We start from the raw sequence: 20,378 nt of genomic DNA, 5'->3' as shown, positions 1-20,378 counted from the left end.
GGCTCCTCACTCACAGCTTACTCACTTTGTTTTACTAGTCCTTTTATGCCACAATCACACTACAGTAGCTCAGGACAAAAATTACTGTCTCCACTTGTTGAAATGCATTGCCAGTAGCTCAAAGAGGACTACTAAAGTTCTCCCAAACAACTCACCACCCAAAGTTCAAAAAACTTCCATGAGTGAGGCAACATCCTGAAGTTTACCACTGTCTGAAACTGTATAAACACTTCAAGACTAGAATGCTTATTTGTATTTGTCTTCATATTTTTCTTCCACAATATCATAGCTCTCACTTTGTATACTATACACATGTTGTAAGAACTGTTATGATTTTTTAGAAAAATTAATACAAAGAAACTATCCCACTGGCATTGCCAACAGTACTGTCCCTTCTTGATTTTCCACAAGGTTTAAAGGACAAAATGTAAATGCCTTCTATGCGAAATTCTGCAGAGCTTCACACTGGTAAAATGTGTGAATGGAACTTTATGACCCTGACTGGAGATCCCAAACTCAACAGAGTAATCAGAACAAGATCTTACATGACCTGTAAACATTTGTGAACTGCTATTAAATATCACAGTGATATTACACATTTAACATATTAACTGTTAGCATGAATCAGAATAGCATTCTCTGGCCAATGAATTATTTGATCCCCATTCTATAACTCATACTTTACATAAAAATATTTATATTTATGCTGGCTTCTATTTTTCATACTATTTTAATAAAATTAAATGAGATTAAAAGTAAATGTCATCAATAAAAAGATGTTGTGTTTATTTCAACTACGTGGACAACTTTCCCTCTTACTTAAAATTAGACAGCATTCTACTGTAAGCCTTAGAAAGGCAGTTGTTTGATTTTATTGCTCCCTGCACATACTCAACATATGGTTCAAGCTTAAATTATTTCCCAGCATATTAGACTGACGGAACCTTACCCTTTTACATTATTACGCTAGCACTCTTTGTCTGTTCCTGAATCTTTTCCAAAGGCACCTGACAGGCATACCTTGTTCAGCTTTCCCAGCGCAGATATTAAATCTGCCCATTCACTGGAATATTCGAAGTTCTTCAGCGCTTTGTCAACTGCTGCTACATAGTTTCTGTACTTGGAATCAGTCAGCAGCTCCAGCTCCTCCGTGTTCATCCTCCCACAGTGTCCCCACTAGAGACTAGCTTGTAATTCATGTACAACCATTACCTGTTCAAAATACAAAAACAAAAACAGACACCGTTGCTTCCAGAGACTTATTACTAAAACTATTTCATTGAAAAAGCAAGACATTTCCCTTATGAGAGGCATTACAGAAATATCAAACTAAAATCTGACTATCTGCAGCAAATCCTAGACAAAGGCTTACATATTGCACAAAAATATGTGACACATATCCAAGAGAGTATATTTATAATCAAGACCTCTTAAACAAACAAACAAACAAACAAAACACTTCGAAAATTAATGCCTTGCCCCTGCCCAAAAAGCTGTTTATTCTAAACAATGCAACAGGGGATTTTTTTCCCCGTTACCAAAAAAAATACCTTTCCACAAATCAGCCCTTCTGAAAAGGAGAGATACCAATCTTTCAGAATCACTTCCCGATAGACAAGAAGGAAGGACACACATGATAGTCACACATTATTGAGAAGTACTTTAATTCCTCAATACTTACTTTTACAAGACCTGGTATTTTAACTCAGCAATACAACTATTTTGTGTTTGTTTTGTTTAAATCATTATCATCCACACATACAAAAAGTATAACATCAATGGTGCTCTGTAATCAGAGGCTTTCACAATTTGCTCTCTATATTCTCATCCCACAGTAGTTTACACCAAGTAATGAAAATGTTCTAGTTTGAGAAACAACACCTCATACATATAGGGCATAAATTATTTATTTCATGAAATTCAACCCCCGTTTTATTTTTTTTCCACCCAAACAATATATATATATATATATATATATATATATATATATATACACACACATACACACCCCCCACAACCACCCTTTCAAAGCTACTTCAGCCCCAAGCACCTACAACCCATAATGGGAAATTCTATTGCAGCACGTCTATGAAAAGAGGCTTTTATGTCCCTTTTAATTGGAGCCTTTTGGGAATTCTGATATTCAGCTTTTGAAAAGATTTCACTCAACAAATGCAGCTCTCCTGTCTTTATTAAAGCAAAGTGGGAAGAAAATGGTGTGTAATCACAGGCTGAAGCATGGTAGACAAAAAAGAAGAGAAAACTCTAACAATAAACCGTGAAACAGGTATAACAATAAAGAAACTGCACTCGCTAGGCTGCCTACCAGGCACGATAAATAGAAATCATGCTGAAAACAGCAGCTTCAGTGAGACCTTCCAGCATGACTGGAAAACATGCCTCATTGGCCCCTACTCCCAGTGAGCAGCAATATGACAAAATAGTGGGAACGCCTGAAATGAAAGGCGTCTATGAAAGATTACAGCAGAAACACTAACAGAAATAAAAAGTGACATTCTGATTTCTGGTGGTCCTACTGTTGGAAATAATAAAACACCTTTAAATTCTGCTAAGGAAAAAGTTTACGGTTTGGCACAACTCAAAAAAGACTAGAAACTCATTTTGTATTGTTTCACGTAATAAACACACTTCCCTGTTCTTAGAACTACCCCAGACCATACCAGCTACACTAGTACTGTTTTGAGATGCATCTCAGCCCACAGCCTTCCACGCAAGGCATGTGCAAGGTACCAGACAGGTCTCTCTCTTCTGCCCTCATCACATCGATTTTTTCTCTTCCAGAACAACCAAAGTTCCACATTATTTCTTTATCCTTATTGCAGTCTTACTCCTCATACTGCTCATGTCTCAGCATGACAAGGGAAATTGCAAAAAGAACAAGAAAATAAGTGTAGAGTTACAGACAAAAGGAAGAAGACCTTGTATAGCAGGAGTGAATAAAAAGGTCTACAGTTACCGACCTTTTGCACTTCTGATTCTGATGGCAGGCTAATAATGACAGATTGTCTCCAAGGCAGAACAGAAATGGAAAGTATTACTTAAAAATATATTCTGAGTGCCAAACGAATAGTTGTCATGATACCTCACCAGCATAAAGGACTTAGACCTCGCTTTTCACCTAAAAGTTTATTCCATATGGTTTCATTTTATAATAACCATATTTTCTTTGGATTAAGGCCAGAGAGAGATGGCTTTTGCTTTGAAAAGGCTATAGAATACCAGCAGGTATCTCAAAGAGGCTGTTGCACAACCGCCAGTGTCTGATCTCCAAACATAAGATAAAATATTAACACTAAAAAAGAAAAAAGGAGCAACATACAAAAGCAACACAATTCTCATTTTTCCCAGCGCAAAGAATGGAGGAAGTACTCGACACATCAAATAATGCTTTTTGAGTCAAGAAAGCATCAGCATCCTTTTTTATTCAGTGAAAGCGTAAATGCAGCCACTTGTGGCTGTGTGGGAAACTGGGCTCTGTATTCCTGAAGTACCTGAAAAATCTGAGAGCCAAGAGCTTGGACTGATTCAAGATCATCAAAGGTTAGACAAAAACAGCAGGAACGCAGGGTTACAAAGGATAGTCCTACTAACTGATCAGAATATTCTCTTCCTATTTTAAAACAAACAAAAAACCCTAACTGAATAACCTATATTTTTAGACACCAGCATTTTGCCAACCAGTGACACTAACGAAGTTACTCTAGTCTTTTAATTGATATTTGCATTTATCCACATGTTGCCAGTGAGTTTAACCATTATGAAGTTTTATAGAGAGAAGAAAAAATACATTTTCTTTATACTCTATGGTTATAGTCTCATTTTTCTTTCTAAAAAAAATTTGTTTTATGAAGTTTGAAGTTATAGTGAAAGAATGAATTTCCTGCATATTTTTTCCACAATGAAGAGCCTCTATTTTAAACTATCCAAACTGTATCGGTGGCTATAATAAGACAGGAATGCAGAGGAGATAATATTTATCTAATACTACAAAATATAAGTAAATATGTATTATTATGATAAACCTGGCACCATTTTTATACTAAGATCATTAAAACTACAGGAACGCCTACCTTTATTAGCCCTAATACATAAAAATATGGTTGTCCTACCGCTTTTCCTTTTTGTTTATTCTGAAGATATTCCAAAATGTAGTTGTTAATCTTTTCTTGTTCCTATCGTGTATTCTTACCATCACTTTGCTTTTCTCTTCATTTATAGTGAAACTACAAATTTAACAACATTTAATTTTACAGTACCGTTACCTCAAAACGGAGTTCAAGCTTACTAACGTTTATCTCCTTGTAAATATCACATCCAGTCTTATTCTTTCTGGGTGTGCTACTTTGGTAATCAGATAAATAATAAAATTTGGTAGATTAAAACCTTCTTACAAGAATTGGAGTTTCTGCCACGCCGTCAACAGCCCAAAGGATAAATCATTTATCCTACCATTTCACAGTCACGATTTAGCACAAGGGTCAACTTTCCATGGAATGTTTTTTTTATTATTATTATTTATTTCGCCTTTAAAAAGAAGGGATGAAAGGCAGCATTCTTTGCTTTTGTTGTCTTTTCCCCTTTTGGCATACCTGAAGAGAAAGAGGCAAGCGGCCCAGATTGAAGGCTCACCCAGTCTCCTGGAGAGCCGGTCAGGGCACGGATAACCCTCAACCTGTTCAACGACCATGTCTCTTTTTAAATGGGTGACAAAAAGAGAACGAGAGTATCAGAGCAGAAGGTTTATTATCAATGAAGAATATTTATGCTATCTAAGAAATGCTATGCACTTTCAGCTTGATAAATCCATATTTAAATCACAAGTGACTGCAGAAGTAGGTCTTGACACTTAGTACCTTCTACTTCTCAAGGGGATTGAAAAGCCTAACAACAAGACAGACCAAGCAATTCTGGACACATCTGGATGCTCAGAATCTTATGGTATGCCTTTGACAAGGAAAGCAATTACCTGGGCCTGTGGATCTCCTTTTCCTCGGATTGTGTACAACGTGTTCACAGAGCAGCCCTGTGAAGAATTCCCTTCATTATTAAGGCAGTATTGGCTTTCCCAAGTCATATTAAGATGCTATTTCTACAGCTGTATTTTCCACAGCAAATGCCCTCCCTTCCCAAACTCACATGCTTAAGAGCCTTCTGTCTCGCATTAACACAAACTATTAATCTGTTTAAGATGGTCTAAACACTTCTGGCTGAAGCTGAAAAAACTACATTGAAGCTGCAGTTTTCATCAACACATTCAGGATAAGTAGCTTGCATCTAGATCCTGCCTCAACTTTATGAGTAGTTGGGAAGTTTTATAATCTTGTGATAAATTCTCCAGCACCTGCTCTACCCCAAAGCTCCTCTACAAGCTTGACTTGCTGCTGTTCCATTGTTACAGTTTTCAAGCCTCACAGAACTGATACAATTGTCTGCCTCACACCAAACTGCAATACAGGCCAAGGGGATGATCACTGTGGAGCACAAGTGTGCTTACATTATTTCACTTTAAGAATTCCCATGATTTGTCCCAAGTACCTTAAGGACTTTACCTTGCAAACTTGCTCCCTTTGAACTCTGCAGAGTTTTAGCTCTTTAACATGTCAAGGTTTACTGCTAAAATTATTTAGTAATTCAAGTATGACTACGGGACATAGAGTAAAAAAATACCAGATAATTAAAAAACAGATGAGAAAAATTTCAGATTTCACAGTACTGAGTTGTTTGTTTTTAAGCTGTGTACAGTGCCCACATACCAAGCTGCCAACTGCAGAAGCACATTTTTATTTAAATAGACTTAATACAAACACAGATTTGAACACACAGAAAACAGAAGTCTTGTTATGTGGTAACTCATTATACTTTGCTTCTCCTCAGAAACATTTAAAAGCATGAAGAGCAAAATACTGTAAATTCCAGGCTAGTGTCTTAATACAAAAATCATGTGTTGGAAATACATATTCTCTTCTACCAACAAATACAAAGATTTTCCAATTACGACCACTTAATGTATTGTTTCTAAAATGACTTTCTACAGAATCCTTTTACATTCAGAATCTGTCAAAGAGGCATCACTAGTATCTTCTGAAGAACAGTTTGGGCTTGTTATTTTGGCCTATAGCTATTCAGTACAGTAAAGAAAGATGTAAAAAAGACGTTACCTAAATAAAGAAACACACAGACACGACGTATATTTAACTGCAAGTATCCCTGATCTCATCATTTTCCTGCAGGACTGCAGAGCACTCAGTAAAATTTAATATTGCGATTAATAACTTCCCCATACACTTTTCTATCAAGTCAAAATTCACCAGTGGGAACAACTATTTTTCCACAGAAAAATGCCACCAAGTCAGGTGTTCCTATTCCTTTTCATGTCATAATTCATCTCAGTCAGCATACCAATCTGTGCATTATCCATACTGGCAACTTCTAAACCAGCACGAGATATTTTTCTGAGAGAGACTGATTCTCATTCAAACAAGAATTAAATGAGAAAACGTGTATGGCCTGCACTATAAAGATGAGGTTAGATACCTAAATGGATGTGCTCCCTCCTGGCTTCAGAATCTATAAAACACACTTATTACTACCTCCAAAAACAAACTGTATATAGGAATACACTAAGAACACCTTTTTCGTTTTTTGGCTATATGGGAAGTCACAGAGGACAGACAACTAGACTGAAGACTCCCAATTTACCAGGGAGCATAGTCTGATGGAAATACCTAAGATATGCAAAATAATCTCCCTGTTATTGCTCTTTATGGTATTCCAGAGTCTGAGTTACACCAGATATGAGCTCATAAAGAGTAATAAGTAACAAGCTTAAAAATTGTAAAGGAACATACAGCAAGTCTTCTTAGTAACTGGCTTCTCTATTTATTATTTAAGGAAATCTAGAACCAGATAGTATTTCCCTCTTACTCAACTCCACATTTGAAGGAAAGAAGAACAAAACACTCAGAATTTAACCTGTACTGTTTTAGCATTTTTGCATAGGGTTTTCCTCCTTATGTTTCATTTCATCTCAGCTCACAGAGCTACCTCCTTTATAACCAATTTGAATTGTAACAGCAAAGCATCTGTAAAAGAAGCATAAGCAATATAGGTAAAGGCATTCTGATAGTCTTCTATAACAGAGTAAATCCCCAGGCTGACATCCGAACAATTCTGAAGACAGAACATAACATTTAAGATTTATTGACAGATTTAAATGAGATGCAACCTCCTGGAGTCAACCAGACGCTGCGACAATGCCAAAGCAAACGGCAACATGAAACCCTTACTGAGAAGCAAAGCGTGACATCGCCTGTAGCACATCACCTGCTAGTCCCTGCACCAGAACAAGCCGCTGGCAGGCTGGCATGGCTGGGCCTACCCGCTGCAGCAGCAGGGCCTTCCTCGGCTCTCCACAAACCAACCGACAGCGCTGCACAGCGGGCAATTTCCCCACCTTCATAAAAAGATCATGAGGCTGCGTATTAGAAAGTAGGCTGCTTGCATTACTTGAACCAGAATACAGGAGCTATTTATCTGACTTAGCTAAACCCGTGGTAACCACACCGATGCGGCGGGTTGCAGAGATGGGCAGGGCAGATGCGCGTGCTCCAGTGTGTGTGCAACTGCACACCTGCTGCAGCTCCCTCACCACCTCTCCCTGCAGCACCTTTGTGCTCTCCCTGCTGCGCAGTGTTTGAAAGAGTTACCTTCTCTCCAGGTGTCTGAACATGGGAAAAAGAAAAGGTTCCTAAAAGCAAAAATCAATTTATTTTACGTTTCAGCTTCATTCTTTCAAATGGTCACTATGCCCTCTTTGGAAAGAATTACTTTTTAACTAGCTAGCTCTCCTCTTCTGATCTCTTCCAAGTATTTACTGAGCAGAGACTTATCTTGAGGCATTCTTTTTCTATCTTGAATATTTTTTGCTTTCAACAAACTAATAAAACCAAATAATAAAGTAATGAAGTTAAAAAAAAAAACAAAACCATAGCAACCTTAACAATAACAAACAACTCAAACCAGTATGACTATGTTTAAACCTAGATTTGCACTATGCTTTGCTTTAAAGAAGAGTTTGCCAACTTCCGGATACTTTCCGGCCTGGAAAACAAGAAAGGACTACATAAGTTTCATTGTCTTACATTGTGTACCCATACTCTCCACCTCAGAAAGATAAGCATGGCTTAAAAAAAATAAAAAAAAAGCCTGATAATTCATTCATTGATTCTTTGCCCACAATAATGTTAAAATTGAAGATTTAAACAAACCTTTTATACTACCACACCTGTTGTTCTAATACATACCCTCCAATGAATTTAACGTCCTGTCTCCAAACAACCCTGAGACTTGTTTTCTGCGTTGACAGAAATGTTTGTCAGAAGTTCTCCATACATAATCTTATCAATGCTTTATTTGGGTAACACTTTGTCCAACCTCCTTTTTCATATAACCTGAGGTCCTAAGATATTACTCATTCACTCATTTCAACTGATTTTTATCGTTTTACACTCATTTAAATTCTGAATTAGTGTCATATGCCATACTTATGCCTGCACACTATCTAGATTGTGGTAATATTTTGCAATGTGTCTGATTTCACATGTTCTGCAGATGGATTACAGAGGGATTTGTAAAGCAGAATCCTCTTCTGACTCTTCTGGAAACAAAACTCTGTGTGACCGAAACTTGCTCACCCTCCTTATCAGTAGAAAGGGCCTTTCTTACGCCAGAAAGGGCCTAAATAATAAGTTTACATTCTCTTTGATTTCTAAAAATAACAAAAACCAAACTAGACAAAACACCATTCCTTGGCTTTAATTATTTTTTTAATGGTTATATTCAAGTTTCTGATCTGTTTCCTTTGTTTACAGAAAATGTTACTAAGGGAAAAACCTATCAATGCTTCCAATTATGCACTGTCAACTATGCAGATATTCTGAAATCTCTGTAATGATGAAGCACTTACCAGAGAAAAAGAATTAACATTGTATATATAAATAATTTAAAATAAAAACTACAAAAATAACACTGCATTGACTAGCAAAATCACCTCCTTAGTAGCTTTGGTGCTGTCTTTTCTCTTCTTGTTTCAGTCAGAGTGGAAAAAATGCTTGATCCTGCACTGCTTCTCTCTGAGAGCTTGGGGAGAATGAGATGAAACATATTTCTATTTGTTTTTATTTATCGCTTAACTGATTATCAGCTACAAGTTCAGGAAATTTGATTATTCATCTTAAAGGCAACTTAAATGCATACAAATAAATTCTACTGTATAAAGTTCTATTTTTCCATTCCATGATTTAACAGATGCTGTCTCTTTTTATTATCTCTTAGTTCTTTTTTCTGTCTCTATTTTTCCTCAACCACTTCCAAAACATGTTATTCCCCACCTGTTTTTTAAAACAACACTTCATAACCCTTTTTGGTCACCTTCTGCACTGCATATCAACACCACGCCAAAGTAAGTCAAAACAAAACAAACCAAGCGAGAAAAATATTATTTTTAGTCAGTCCTGCCCAAGCAATCATTCCCAGCTAAAGCACGAAGACACTAAAAAAAAAGGTGGACAAGCAGTAACACTGGTCAGGACAACAAAACCAGTGATGAACACATAGAAGTGTCTTCCCCTTATTCAGATGGAGAATGATGGCAGAACACAATCCATGCCCACTTGCACCAGACAGACTGCATTCTTACCAGCTTAGCTTGCCGTGCATGTGATGAGTGTTTCCAGTGGTCAGTGTAGCATTCCAGTATTTTCACACAAGAAAAGTGCTGCAAAATAAACACAGCCTCCCCTGTAAACATAACCATGCACTGGAATGTACAACCACAGCCCTATTGGAAGATGCAGGACAACTTGTTTTTGCCAGATGCTGTTTAAGTATCTACTGTCACACGTGCCACCAACAAACTGGGAACAGGAGACATTCAGTAAGTCAGAAATGCAGTCCTCCTTCCCCACCTCTCCCTTCCAGGCTACTTAGTTTCCAAAAGTGCCTATTCTAATTTCAATTAAAACAAACCTGGGAATTACGTGGTTGACGTCCTGCCTTTTTCCAAACCAGCGTTCATCCTTGTCATGTTCATCCATGTTACGTTATAGGTGACCGTACATTTTGGATAATCACGCTACTATTATTACTATTGACTGCACGCCATATTATTATTAGATGTGTGAACGGATATTACTGTGTTGCATTCAGTTTCTTTGGTGGAAAGTTACCAATGTTTCAAACAAACAAACAAAAAAAAAAGCACATCTGACAGCTAGGCCAATGTAAGTATTTAGAATGGATACAGACAGACTGAGGCTTGGCAACAAAATTTAAAGATACCATATTCAATCTTATACTAAGCCCCTGATTGCCTGCAAACATCTAGCACATTGCTACTTCAAGAGATCCCCCCACCAGCTCGCAGCCCTGCAGAATTCAGGCAGCATCACCCAGTTAACCCGAGGGCAGTAATGCACTGCTACTGCATCTGGAAAGAAGACACAGGCATGCTAATTATCCAGCAAGGAAAAGCAAGGGCCACAAGTGGTGACAGCCCCAGAACACGCTCAGCAAACCCGCAGCTTGCAGCCAGCGTGTTTTAGGATGTTTAAAGAGACAAGCTCTTTCGGCCTTGCTGGTTATTGCAAATACCCAGACGCCCCCCGTACCCCTCCAGCGGCCACCCGGGCCCCGCAGCCCTCACACCTCAAGGTCACAGCGGGACGGCTGCGGGCCCTCCCCCTCACGGGACATCGCTCCCCGCGAAACCCACCGGCGGAGGGGCGAGCCGGCCGCCTCAGGCTCGCCCACCCGGCGCTGTCACCGGGCTCCTCCGCACCTGCCGCCAGCCCTCAGGCGGGGCTCGCTGCCGGCCCGGCCCAGCCCGGCCAGGCCAGGCCCGGCTGGGCCTCGGGGGCGCCCCGGCTGCACCTGGGGGGGAAGAGAAAATGGCGGCGGCGCGTGGGGGGGGGGGGGGGGTCGCGTTACCTGAGCGACCCGCGCCGGAAGGGCCCCGCCGCCACCGGCTGCCCCGCGCCGCCCTGACAGCTCCCGGCGTGCACCGCGCCCCGCCCCGCCCAGCACCGCCCCGCGTGAGGCCGGCGCGCGCCTGCGGGGTGGGTTTAACGGTCGCTCCCCTGACGAAGCGTCTCGCAAGCGGCCGTGGCTGCCGCCAGGGGGTCGGTCCGCAGGCTGTGCCCAGCGGTGCTGGTTTGTCTCGCTGTCCCCAAAATAAGGAGGATAGCTAAGAAAAACAGGATGAGCAGTGCGAAATCAGTAAAAACAAAAAATCACGGGTCCTCTAGTCAGGAGGGAAGGGAAAAAAGGAAAAATTAACAGTTGGTCAAATAAAACTGTACATTTATGGTATAGTAATAAATGTCGAGTAGTTTGTGAACCTGTAGTACTCAGCCAATGAAGAAATGGGAGGAATTAAGCATCAGGTAATACATAAGGACATAAGGTTATGATATACTTTTGCTGGTCACTCCTGCTTGCAGGACACCCACCATTACAATCACAAATAAAAATGCTACTTCCCTGAGACTCTTGCCTGAGCCTGTGTTGTTGGCTGCAGGTTGTTTCTCACAAATTGTATTACATGAGCAGCTTAATCAATCTTTCAGGCTTTGTCTGAAAACAAGTAAATATTTCTAAAATACAGCCTGGGGAAAATCTCGTAACATAGATCACCAGGTAGCAGGTTACAAATCCTATCAGCCAGCAGTCTAACAAGGCAGATTTTGTTCTCCAAGCTTGGGGTAATAAACAGGAGATAGGATTCCCTTTCTCATTTAAACTGTTTATTTAGGATTCCTAAATTCCTAAATCCTACACTATTAAGGATTCAGTATTTCACAACTTCACGTTTGGAAAGCTGGCAGTTCCCACTGGTTTTTGTGAGATATTGACTACCACTACAGGTGTCATATTTCCAACTAAAACAGTGTGTATTGATGTGTTTTTCATTAAAATGCCATACAAATGCATCTGAGACTTAATCCATAACTATGGCTCGGTGATGCTTCTGGAGCTGTTTGGAAGTGGTGGTCTTGCCAGAGGTGGTAGGACTTCCAGGAGGTAATGACATACCTTTACACACCGCACTGAGGAGATCTCTGAGCTTACCTTTTGCTGAACTTTTACCAGTGCCAGTTACAACCTGGAGCTATCTTAAAAGTCCTTTGAAACTGTCACTTCAGCTTTATGTGCAGTAGCAATCCAAACAAAGCCCAACAGAACATCGCATATCATCAGGAAGGATATGAAGAACAAGAAAGAGGGAGGTGTTTGGTGTCTATATAGCCACTGCTCAGATTGATTCCTGTGTCAGTTCTTGTCTTCACAGATTGAGAAGCTGTATGGTAGTTAGGGACGGCACAGGAGGGAGGGAGCCACTGCCCCACAGGGGCAATGACAAAGGCTGGAACAGCTCAGAAAAGAAGGCTGGGGAAAGATTTCATCAAGATTTACAAAGTCGGCATTATTCATATCGACGGCAAGAAGGAAATAGGCAGGGATGTGCCTTCCAGCACCCTTAATACAATAGCTAAATTAAGGAGCTCTTCCTAAATAGTATCTCCTTTTTGCCGACACTGGAGTCAAAATACTGGGCTAGGTGCACCCACTCTGTAGGACATTAATGTTCATTTCTATATAATTATTTCACTGCAGAAACAGTGAGAAACCTAGGGCAGACAATTTTGAATATATGAAGTTCACACCCTGCAAGAAATACTTGAGATTATTTATAGCTTTGCAGTCTTGTGTAAGCCTCTGTCAGATCTGAAGTCTCTTAATAGGAGTCCCTTTTACTAGGAGCTGATTCTCTTGTCATGAGGTGAATTTTAGTGGTGTCTGACATGCGACCTGCTTGTTCAGAACAATTTAACCAGCAATATGTGCATTGGTTTGTGATGCAGTTGGAAATGAAAGCTGCCATATGGAATAAAATACTTTCTTTCTCAAAAAAAAATCAAAACAAACAAAAAACAACAAACAAACAAGAAACACCACACCCAGAACAACCAGAAAGTATAGCAAGAACACAGAGAGAGTATAGTGTACATCTTAGAATACTTGATGAAATTTGTGTATTATTAAAAATGCTGGGCTGAGACAGTTTAGCTGACGGTTGTGTGCCCTATTTTTCCCACAAAATCTAAACTTACACCGTCTACTTCCTTGAGGCTCTCCTAAGAAATCTGCTCAGTTTTGCCAACTCCAAGGACTAGGATTACTTCAAAGTAATCATGTCTTAGATAATAAATTGCTACAAAATTAACAAGTGCAAGCCTGCCTTTCTGCATGAAGGGTTGCAGACCATGTTTTCAAATAAGTGCAATCACAAAAAGCTTTAGGACTTTCCACAGGAAGTTAACAACATTGTAAAAGACTCTTTTTTTTTTTTCCCCCTGTAAAGCAAAGGTCTTCTTTCCTTGGTGTCAAGTACAGACTGTCAGCGGTCTCATACGCTGTGAGGGCAGTGTGCATGATGAAGTATGCAATGGCGACAGTGCTCAGACAGGTGTTCAGATGGATGTACAGTCGCTTGATAAAGGAGCTGCTGTGAGGCAGCGGGAAGCCTCACCCCAGAACAGGAGATGCCCGTGCTGAGGGTCCATTTGCTCTGAGTGCAGCAGGACAGCATTCAGAAGCTGGGTGAACGTGGACAGGGAGGAACCTGGGCAGATCTTGCGGGAAAGGGATGGGGGAGGTGGTAGTTCACAGGGCAGGTGGTGGTGCAGTGACACACCACAGGGCTGCTGGAGAGCCTGCCCCTGGCTCAACAGAGCCTATGCTCAGACTGAGGTTGACCCCAGCCAGTGACCCAAGAACCCCTTCCAGCTTCTGGCTCACTCCCAGAGAGAGAATCAGAAGAGCAAAAGCAAGAACAGTTGTGGGTCGATATAACAACAGTTTGGTAAGTGAAGGAAGAAGAAAAGGTGATGCAAAGACAATCACTCCCTACTTCCCATAAAAAGACCAGTGATGCCCAACCAGGCTGCTTACCGTGCTCCCAGTTCTTATTGCTGAGCCTGGCATTATGTGTTATGGAGTATCTCTGCTCAGTTTCAGTCAGCTGTCCTTCCTGTGCCCCTAAAACCTCTTCCTCACCCCAGCCTGTGCACTGGGGGGGCAGAGTGAGGAATTGAGAAGAATGCTGTGGGACCGTGCAAACACTGCTCAGCAATAACTAAAACACGAGTGTGTTAGAGAGAGCCGGGCCTGTTTAGCCTGGAAAAGAGAAGACTGAGGGGAGACCTCATCAATGTGTATAAATATCTGAGGGGAGGGTGTCGAGAGGATGGAGCCGGTCTCTTTTCAGTTCTGCCCAGCGACAGGACGAGAGGCAACAGGCACAAACTGAAGCCCGGGAGGTTCTGGCTGGATATGAGGGGGCACTTCTGTACTGTGAGGGTGACAGAGCGCTGGGACAGGTTGCCCAGAGAGGTTGTGGAGTCTCCTCTGGAGATACCCAAACCCCGCCTGGATGCCATCCTGCACAGTGTGCTCTAGGTGATCCTGCTCGGCAGGGGGGTCGGACTGGATGATCTGCAGAGGTCCCTTCCCACCTCGGCCATGCCGTGACTCCCCCCGGAGGGGGACGCGGCAGCCACCCGGGGGCAGGCGGCTCGGGCTCCCGGCTGCAGGCGGCGCTGTGTCGGGCGGCCGCGGGCCTGCAGCCGGCGGACGGGCGGCCGCTTCCTGCAGGATTTAGGGGCGGCCGCGGCATGGCGGGGCCGTTCCTGCTGGAGATCCGGCGGGGGACGCAGAGCGCCTTGCTGCTCGTCCGGTAGTGCGGGGCGCTGCCTCCCGGCCCCGCACCGCGGCTGGGGCTCTCCGGCGGGGCAGGAGCCGGGGGCGGCGCTGGGGTGGCTGGGCTGGGCGGTGGGGAAAGAGCTGACAGACCCCATCTTGTGCAACTGGGGAGAGGCTGAGCCGCCTCGCAAATAAACGCTTCCTGAGCACCGTGCTTTATTTGTTTCTCCTGGTTCTTTACGCTCTCACCGCCGGGAAATCCCCCCCCGCCCTCCGGCGCCGTAACTCCCGTGCTTTCCCTCCGCAGCGAGGCCAGCCTATGGAGCCTGCCGGCGGACATCAGCCTGGCGCCGGCCCGGCTGGAGCTGCGGAGCGCCGGGGCCTGCGGGGCGCTGGAGCTGCCGCCAGGGGTCAGCCTGGCCCCGGGCTCCTGCCGCGGCCTGCGGCGCCTTCCCGGCGAGGGCCTGCACCTCCGGCTGCGGCTGCGGGCGGCGCCGGGCGGCGCGGGTAAGGCTGCGGGTGGGGATGGGGATGGGGATGGAGGCTTCTTCTGGGCGATGCTGGGGTTTGGGGGGCATGGGGGGCAGCAGCCATTCGGAGCTGGGGCTCGGGGAGGTCTGGAGCGCTGCTGTCTTTCAGGCTCTGGGGGGACAAGGCGCTAGCCGGAGTTTGAGGCGCGCCTTAAGTGTGTGCACCTGCTTTTTCTATAAGGCTCCTTTTGAGGTTCAGTTTCTAACTTAAACAGCAGCTCTTGGTGCAGTTTTTAATAGCGTACAGCAACTATCAGCTTTAAAAAGAAAAAACACATCAAGTGGCTTGATGAAAGGGAAACTGTTGCTGAATAACTCTGCAGGAGTTTGAGAGCTGTGTTCAGTTCCCTCCCCTGGCCTTTCCCACATCACTTCAAATTTTTTTTCCCCCCGCTGCTTCAAATTTTTTCCCTCCTTCCTCCATTATTTCAAAATTTTCCCCATTTCCTATTTCATGTTTAAGCGAAAAATGCAGTAATGTGATTCATCCAAGCTATAACGCAACAGTTGTTGCTGACCACTTAATTATAAAGACTAACCTTGGTTAGCCTTTAAAATTTTAAACTAGTATGCAGAACTGGCTGTTTCTTATGAATTTATGGGATGTTTTTAAGTACCTTTCACTTCTGGTTGCAACCTGCTTCTTAAATACTGAGCACCGATGCTGAGAACATACTTTTAGTCTTTGATTTCACAAAGTGGGCAATGTAAAGCCTGCTTATATGTGGAGCTAGGCTTATACTTTGTTTTTTTTTTTTTTTTTTTTCTTCCACCTAATGTTTTTTGATTTTCTCTGGAGGCTTTTATATGTATATATATTTTTTTAATTTGGAAAAGCTGTCTGAGCTGTCTTTTGTGAAACTGTTTTCTGTCTGCTGGCCTGCAGAGGCTATTGCTCGCTCGCTGTTCATTGGGTAGTACAGCAGTGGCTCTGTATCTTACCTGGCTGAAAATCCAAGACTACTGCCTTTTTTTTTTTTTCTTAACCCCCCACATATTTTTTTGTTATATATTGGGATGTACCATCATGTTACAGAGATGCTTGCTAGCAGAACTCTAATTATAAAAGAGTAGGATTGAATTTTAATTTATACAATCTCTGCAATGATACCTGTATCTCAGCTCCTCCAGTTGAGAGGGTATGCACCATTGAAATAATTATTCACATATTGCTGCCCCTATTCAACAATATGGGGCATGAGGTAGAGGTGGCAAGTTTTTCCTAAATCTCATTACTTCTACAGGTTAAAAGAATAAGGTTGTGTTTAGAATGTCAACGTCCTGCTTGTTTAGATTCTCGTCTTGTTTAAGTCTGAGGTATTCGGAAGGATTTTTACGTATGAGTGAAAATTTTACAGAACCTTGAAGATTAATGCATCCTCTCCTGTTTGTAGAACTTGTTTATAATTTGAGGGAAAGCCTGAAACCCCAGAAGAATTGCATCTTTTACTGCCAGTCCTGTGGTGATGTCATAGTAAAAGAACGGTAAGTACTGCAGTGTCTTGTATTTATAGCAATAGATGCCATGCCGATTGGTATTCATGTTATTTGGTGTACTTAGAGAGATAAGAGATAGCTATTTTGAAATTGATAGGTGAGAACACTTCTGAAGTACTGCTACAGATGACTAAAATCAAAATTACCTGAAACAGTTTTTCACCATTTATTCATTTACTTCTTGTTTCATTCTGGCTGGAAGGTAGGAATAGCTTACTAAGAACATTGGCCCTGACAGGTGGGAAATCTTGATTCTTTTCTTGGTGGTTGTCTGCCCTGCCTCAAGTGAGACATTTTCTTTTGTGGCTGGACTTCCCTATGCATTAAAAAAAAAAAAGGTTACATTTGTACGAAGTAACATTTGTTACAAAGTAACATTTTGTGCTGGAAACATTGCAGTTAAAATGTTGAACACACTTTAGTTTTCATTCATTTAAAAGTACTCATAGTCTTAATAGCTGGCATCTCTGCAATGTTGAAGGGAGTAAAACTGAAAATTTGAAACTAGACTTCTTCCTCTGTCCTTTCAGGGTGTTTTTTTTTTCAGTTTTGTTCATTCTCTTATTGATTCTCTTCAGTCAGTGTGCTGTAGTTATAAAGTGGCTGGTCAGAATGGGGTTGTTGTCAGCAGCTCCCTCCTATCTGTTAAGTTCAGGGATGCTGAATTTGGGGAGTACAGGACCTGTTTCTTAGCTGTATGACTTGGCCTTATCTCCGTTCCTTACAAAGTCTGCAGAATGAATGAGAATTTTAATAAAAAGCTTCTGCATTTTCTGGCTCTTGTGATGAACAATTTTGACAGCTGCAGCTGGATATGTACAAATTGTTAGAGACAGCCTTTTATGATCTGTGTCACTCCTAATACTCAATGGTAATACAAATGTAAATCTGTAAACTTCTGTTACTTTCCTGTCATACATATGGATTTATGGTTGGCGTGAACACAAATGAATGAGGGTTTCCTGGCTTTCTCTTATGAAATGTCTCATCAGAAAGTCTAGCAGTAACTCTCTTTGATACATTTATAGGGTAAAGAAACTTCTGATTTATACTCAGTAACATTTGCTTTCAAAAGATCTTGTACATTGTATATTTCCATCTCTGAGTGGGCGATTTCCTGACTATCAACACACCAAATTCATATGCATGGCATTTACATATTGTGGTTCTGTATCCTAATATGTGACACAACTGGAATTTTTGAGAACGGAAAAATCAAGGCATGTTAATGCATTGCATGTAAACTGTTTCTCCTTGCAGGGAACCTCTGAACCCCTTGAATGTTACCACTAAAAAATATTGACTGTGATAAGGGTAGAAGGTTGGAGCTGTCAATTTGTCCAACACCTTCCATTCCAGTGCTCCCATGCTTCCAAAAGAAAGACAGTACTTTCAGAAACAAAGTTTACGTGTTGGTCTCTGCGTGGTCCAAAGACCATGCTAATGGCAGCATGTCATCTGAGGGGGAAGTTAATGAAGTACAAAAGGAAATTAGGTTTAAATGAAAAAACATACTCTAAAGCTTTTTTTTTTTTTTACCATTAGAGATTGCATAGGAAGCCTGTGGAATTTCTATCATTTTAAAGACTAGATTAAAGGTATACATTTGGAATAGTTTAAAAGTCAATCCTTCCTTGAGGCAAGGAAATGGACTAGGTGAGTTCTTTCAGGTCAGTTTTATGTGATTCTCTCCACGTTTTCTAAGATCCAATGGATTCATCTGTTTCCTTCTGGGAATCAGAGGTTAGTATTATGGTCTCTGCTTCTTCCACATTATCCTCATGTTAGAGGAAGTGGTCAGATTTTTTTTTCCATGACTTAAGAGCTGCAAAAAAATTTTTTTTTCTTTCTCTCCCTACAGTTATGCTGTGTAGCTCATACATAAAAATAATTCTTTAAGGCTTTCTGTCACAGAATCGTAGAATGGCTCGGGTTGGAAGGGACCTTACAGACCATTCAGTCCCAACCCCCCTGCCATGGGCAGGGACACCTCCCACCAGACCAGGTTGCCCAAAGCCCCGTCCAGCCTGGCCTTGAACACCTCCAGGGATGGGGCATCCACAGCTTCTCTGGGCAACCTGTGCCAGTGCCTCACCACCCTCTGAGTGAAGAACTTCCTCCTAACCTCTAATGTAAATCTCCCCCATGTTAGTTTAAAACTATTCCCCCTTGTCCTGTCATTATCTGTCCAAGCAAAAAGTTATTCTTCATATAAAAGTTCTTAGAGGATGAAAGCTATGAAAAATATTTCTCATAAATTAACTACTAAGAAGTAACTGTTTTCATTTATTCCAACTCTAAGAATCTTTACTCATAAGTATTCTATTGAAAAACTGATTGCAGGGGAATTCATCTAATTACATTCTAATTAATGAATGAAGATGTCTGCTCTTAAAGAAATTCAGTTGGATCTTTTTTCTTTCTCTTCATCTCTGATTGATCAAAAGGGTTATGTGTTTAATTTTGCTTCAATTTTACTTTCAGCTTCTGAATTTTTTAATAGACAGGATGATATTGCTGGCTGCTTGGATATCAGTTAATAATGAAGCTAGCGAGTATTTCTTCTAATCTAGTCTTAGAAGGATCTCTTAGGCAAAATCCTTACCTTAGCATGGAAGCCCACCTAAGAATGACATCTTTATGGCAGCTGTCTTAGACTAGTGCCTAACTTTTAGGTTTTTAAAATTAATTTTTTTACCTTGGCTTCCTCTGTTTGGAGACAGAGCTATCCAGAGGGAGAATCTCCTCTGTTTTGAATCTCCAGTGGGAGATTCAGCTTGACTGTATTAGATGCTTTCAGAAGAAGAAAGTGTCTCTTTGTTTCTCTCTGACTATATGGCTATCTTAAAGTAGAAACGTAACTGTTATTAAGGGTTAGTTTGGGGAGATGACTCCCTATGTTAGCCAGGTCTTACCACTACAGTTACCAGCCCTAAGAGAGTCTGTACCCAGTAAACCTCAGGCTTCTTTTTTTGTTGTTGCTGTTTTTTCCTGGAAAGCTAATTTCATGCAAGAGTTACAATTTTCCAATGTGGGGACCCAGGTGGTGACCCAGAATATGGCTTCCCACCTAGGAATGGTGAAAGACTAAAATAAACTGGAAATGTTGTGTTTTCTGTGTAACTTAGAGGTAGGAGGAACCTGGTTAGGAACTTCTGATGGTTGGAGTACCTGCTTTTGTTTGGCAAGAACTCAAGGTCTTCATGAAATTTCAAAGGGGTGTATTCTAGCTTTTGAGGTTAAAGAAAGGGTAATGGAAAGAAACTAGACAGCATTGGTTTGCAGCTTAAGGTAATCTCTTTTTTTTTTTTTTCTGTAACACTTGAAAAAGTATTGCTGAATAATACCAGCTTTTTTTTTTTTTTTTTTCTTGTGGTAATATAAAGAACAGTACACGGGAATGAAGACCTTTTTCATTGTGAGTCCAGGTATTGGCACTAACTGTACAAAGCTGGGAAGAATAATCAGTCTTTAGACCTAGAGCAGAATAAAGGCTGTACCAGAGCAGAATCGTGATATCTCAGACAATATGTAAGACTACAGAGAGTGAAGGTAGTGATTAGTGCCAGG

At 41.4% G+C, this 20,378-nt stretch overlaps 2 protein-coding genes across 10 annotated transcripts in view; one reads left to right on the top strand and one right to left on the bottom strand.

Annotated features, from left to right (window-relative positions):
* The window catches only part of DOP1A (DOP1 leucine zipper like protein A), a 63,132-nt gene extending 52,036 nt beyond the window's left edge, over nt 1-11,096 (bottom strand). The window contains exons 1-4 of one of the 4 annotated variants that reach the window (XM_050710065.1): nt 11,008-11,094; nt 9,719-9,796; nt 4,988-5,044; nt 1,021-1,212 (exon numbers count right to left, since the gene is read on the bottom strand). In XM_050710065.1, the coding sequence (XP_050566022.1) occupies nt 1,021-1,158 (138 nt within the window). In that variant the 5' untranslated portion in view covers nt 1,159-1,212; nt 4,988-5,044; nt 9,719-9,796; nt 11,008-11,094. Of the gene's footprint in view, nt 1-1,020; nt 1,213-4,987; nt 5,045-9,718; nt 9,797-11,007 lie in introns of all 4 variants that reach the window. The other 3 variants (XM_035559551.2, XM_050710066.1, XM_050710064.1) reach the window with 3 other exon arrangements.
* A 3,600-nt stretch (nt 11,097-14,696) lies between these two features.
* UBE3D (ubiquitin protein ligase E3D) overlaps nt 14,697-20,378 on the top strand; it is an 82,871-nt gene continuing 77,189 nt past the window's right edge. For 5 of the 6 annotated variants that reach the window (XM_050709989.1, XM_050709990.1, XM_050709992.1 and 2 more), the window contains exons 1-3: nt 14,710-14,815; nt 15,089-15,288; nt 16,706-16,796. In XM_050709989.1, the coding sequence (XP_050565946.1) occupies nt 14,754-14,815; nt 15,089-15,288; nt 16,706-16,796 (353 nt within the window). In that variant the 5' untranslated portion in view covers nt 14,710-14,753. Of the gene's footprint in view, nt 14,816-15,088; nt 15,289-16,705; nt 16,797-20,378 lie in introns of all 6 variants that reach the window. The other variant, XM_035559555.2, reaches the window with a different exon arrangement.

This window comes from Cygnus atratus, chromosome 3 (genome assembly GCF_013377495.2).
Source record: "Cygnus atratus isolate AKBS03 ecotype Queensland, Australia chromosome 3, CAtr_DNAZoo_HiC_assembly, whole genome shotgun sequence".
In the NCBI taxonomy this organism is placed as follows: Eukaryota; Metazoa; Chordata; class Aves; order Anseriformes; family Anatidae; genus Cygnus; species Cygnus atratus.
This window is presented reverse-complemented; position numbering and strand designations above follow the sequence as displayed.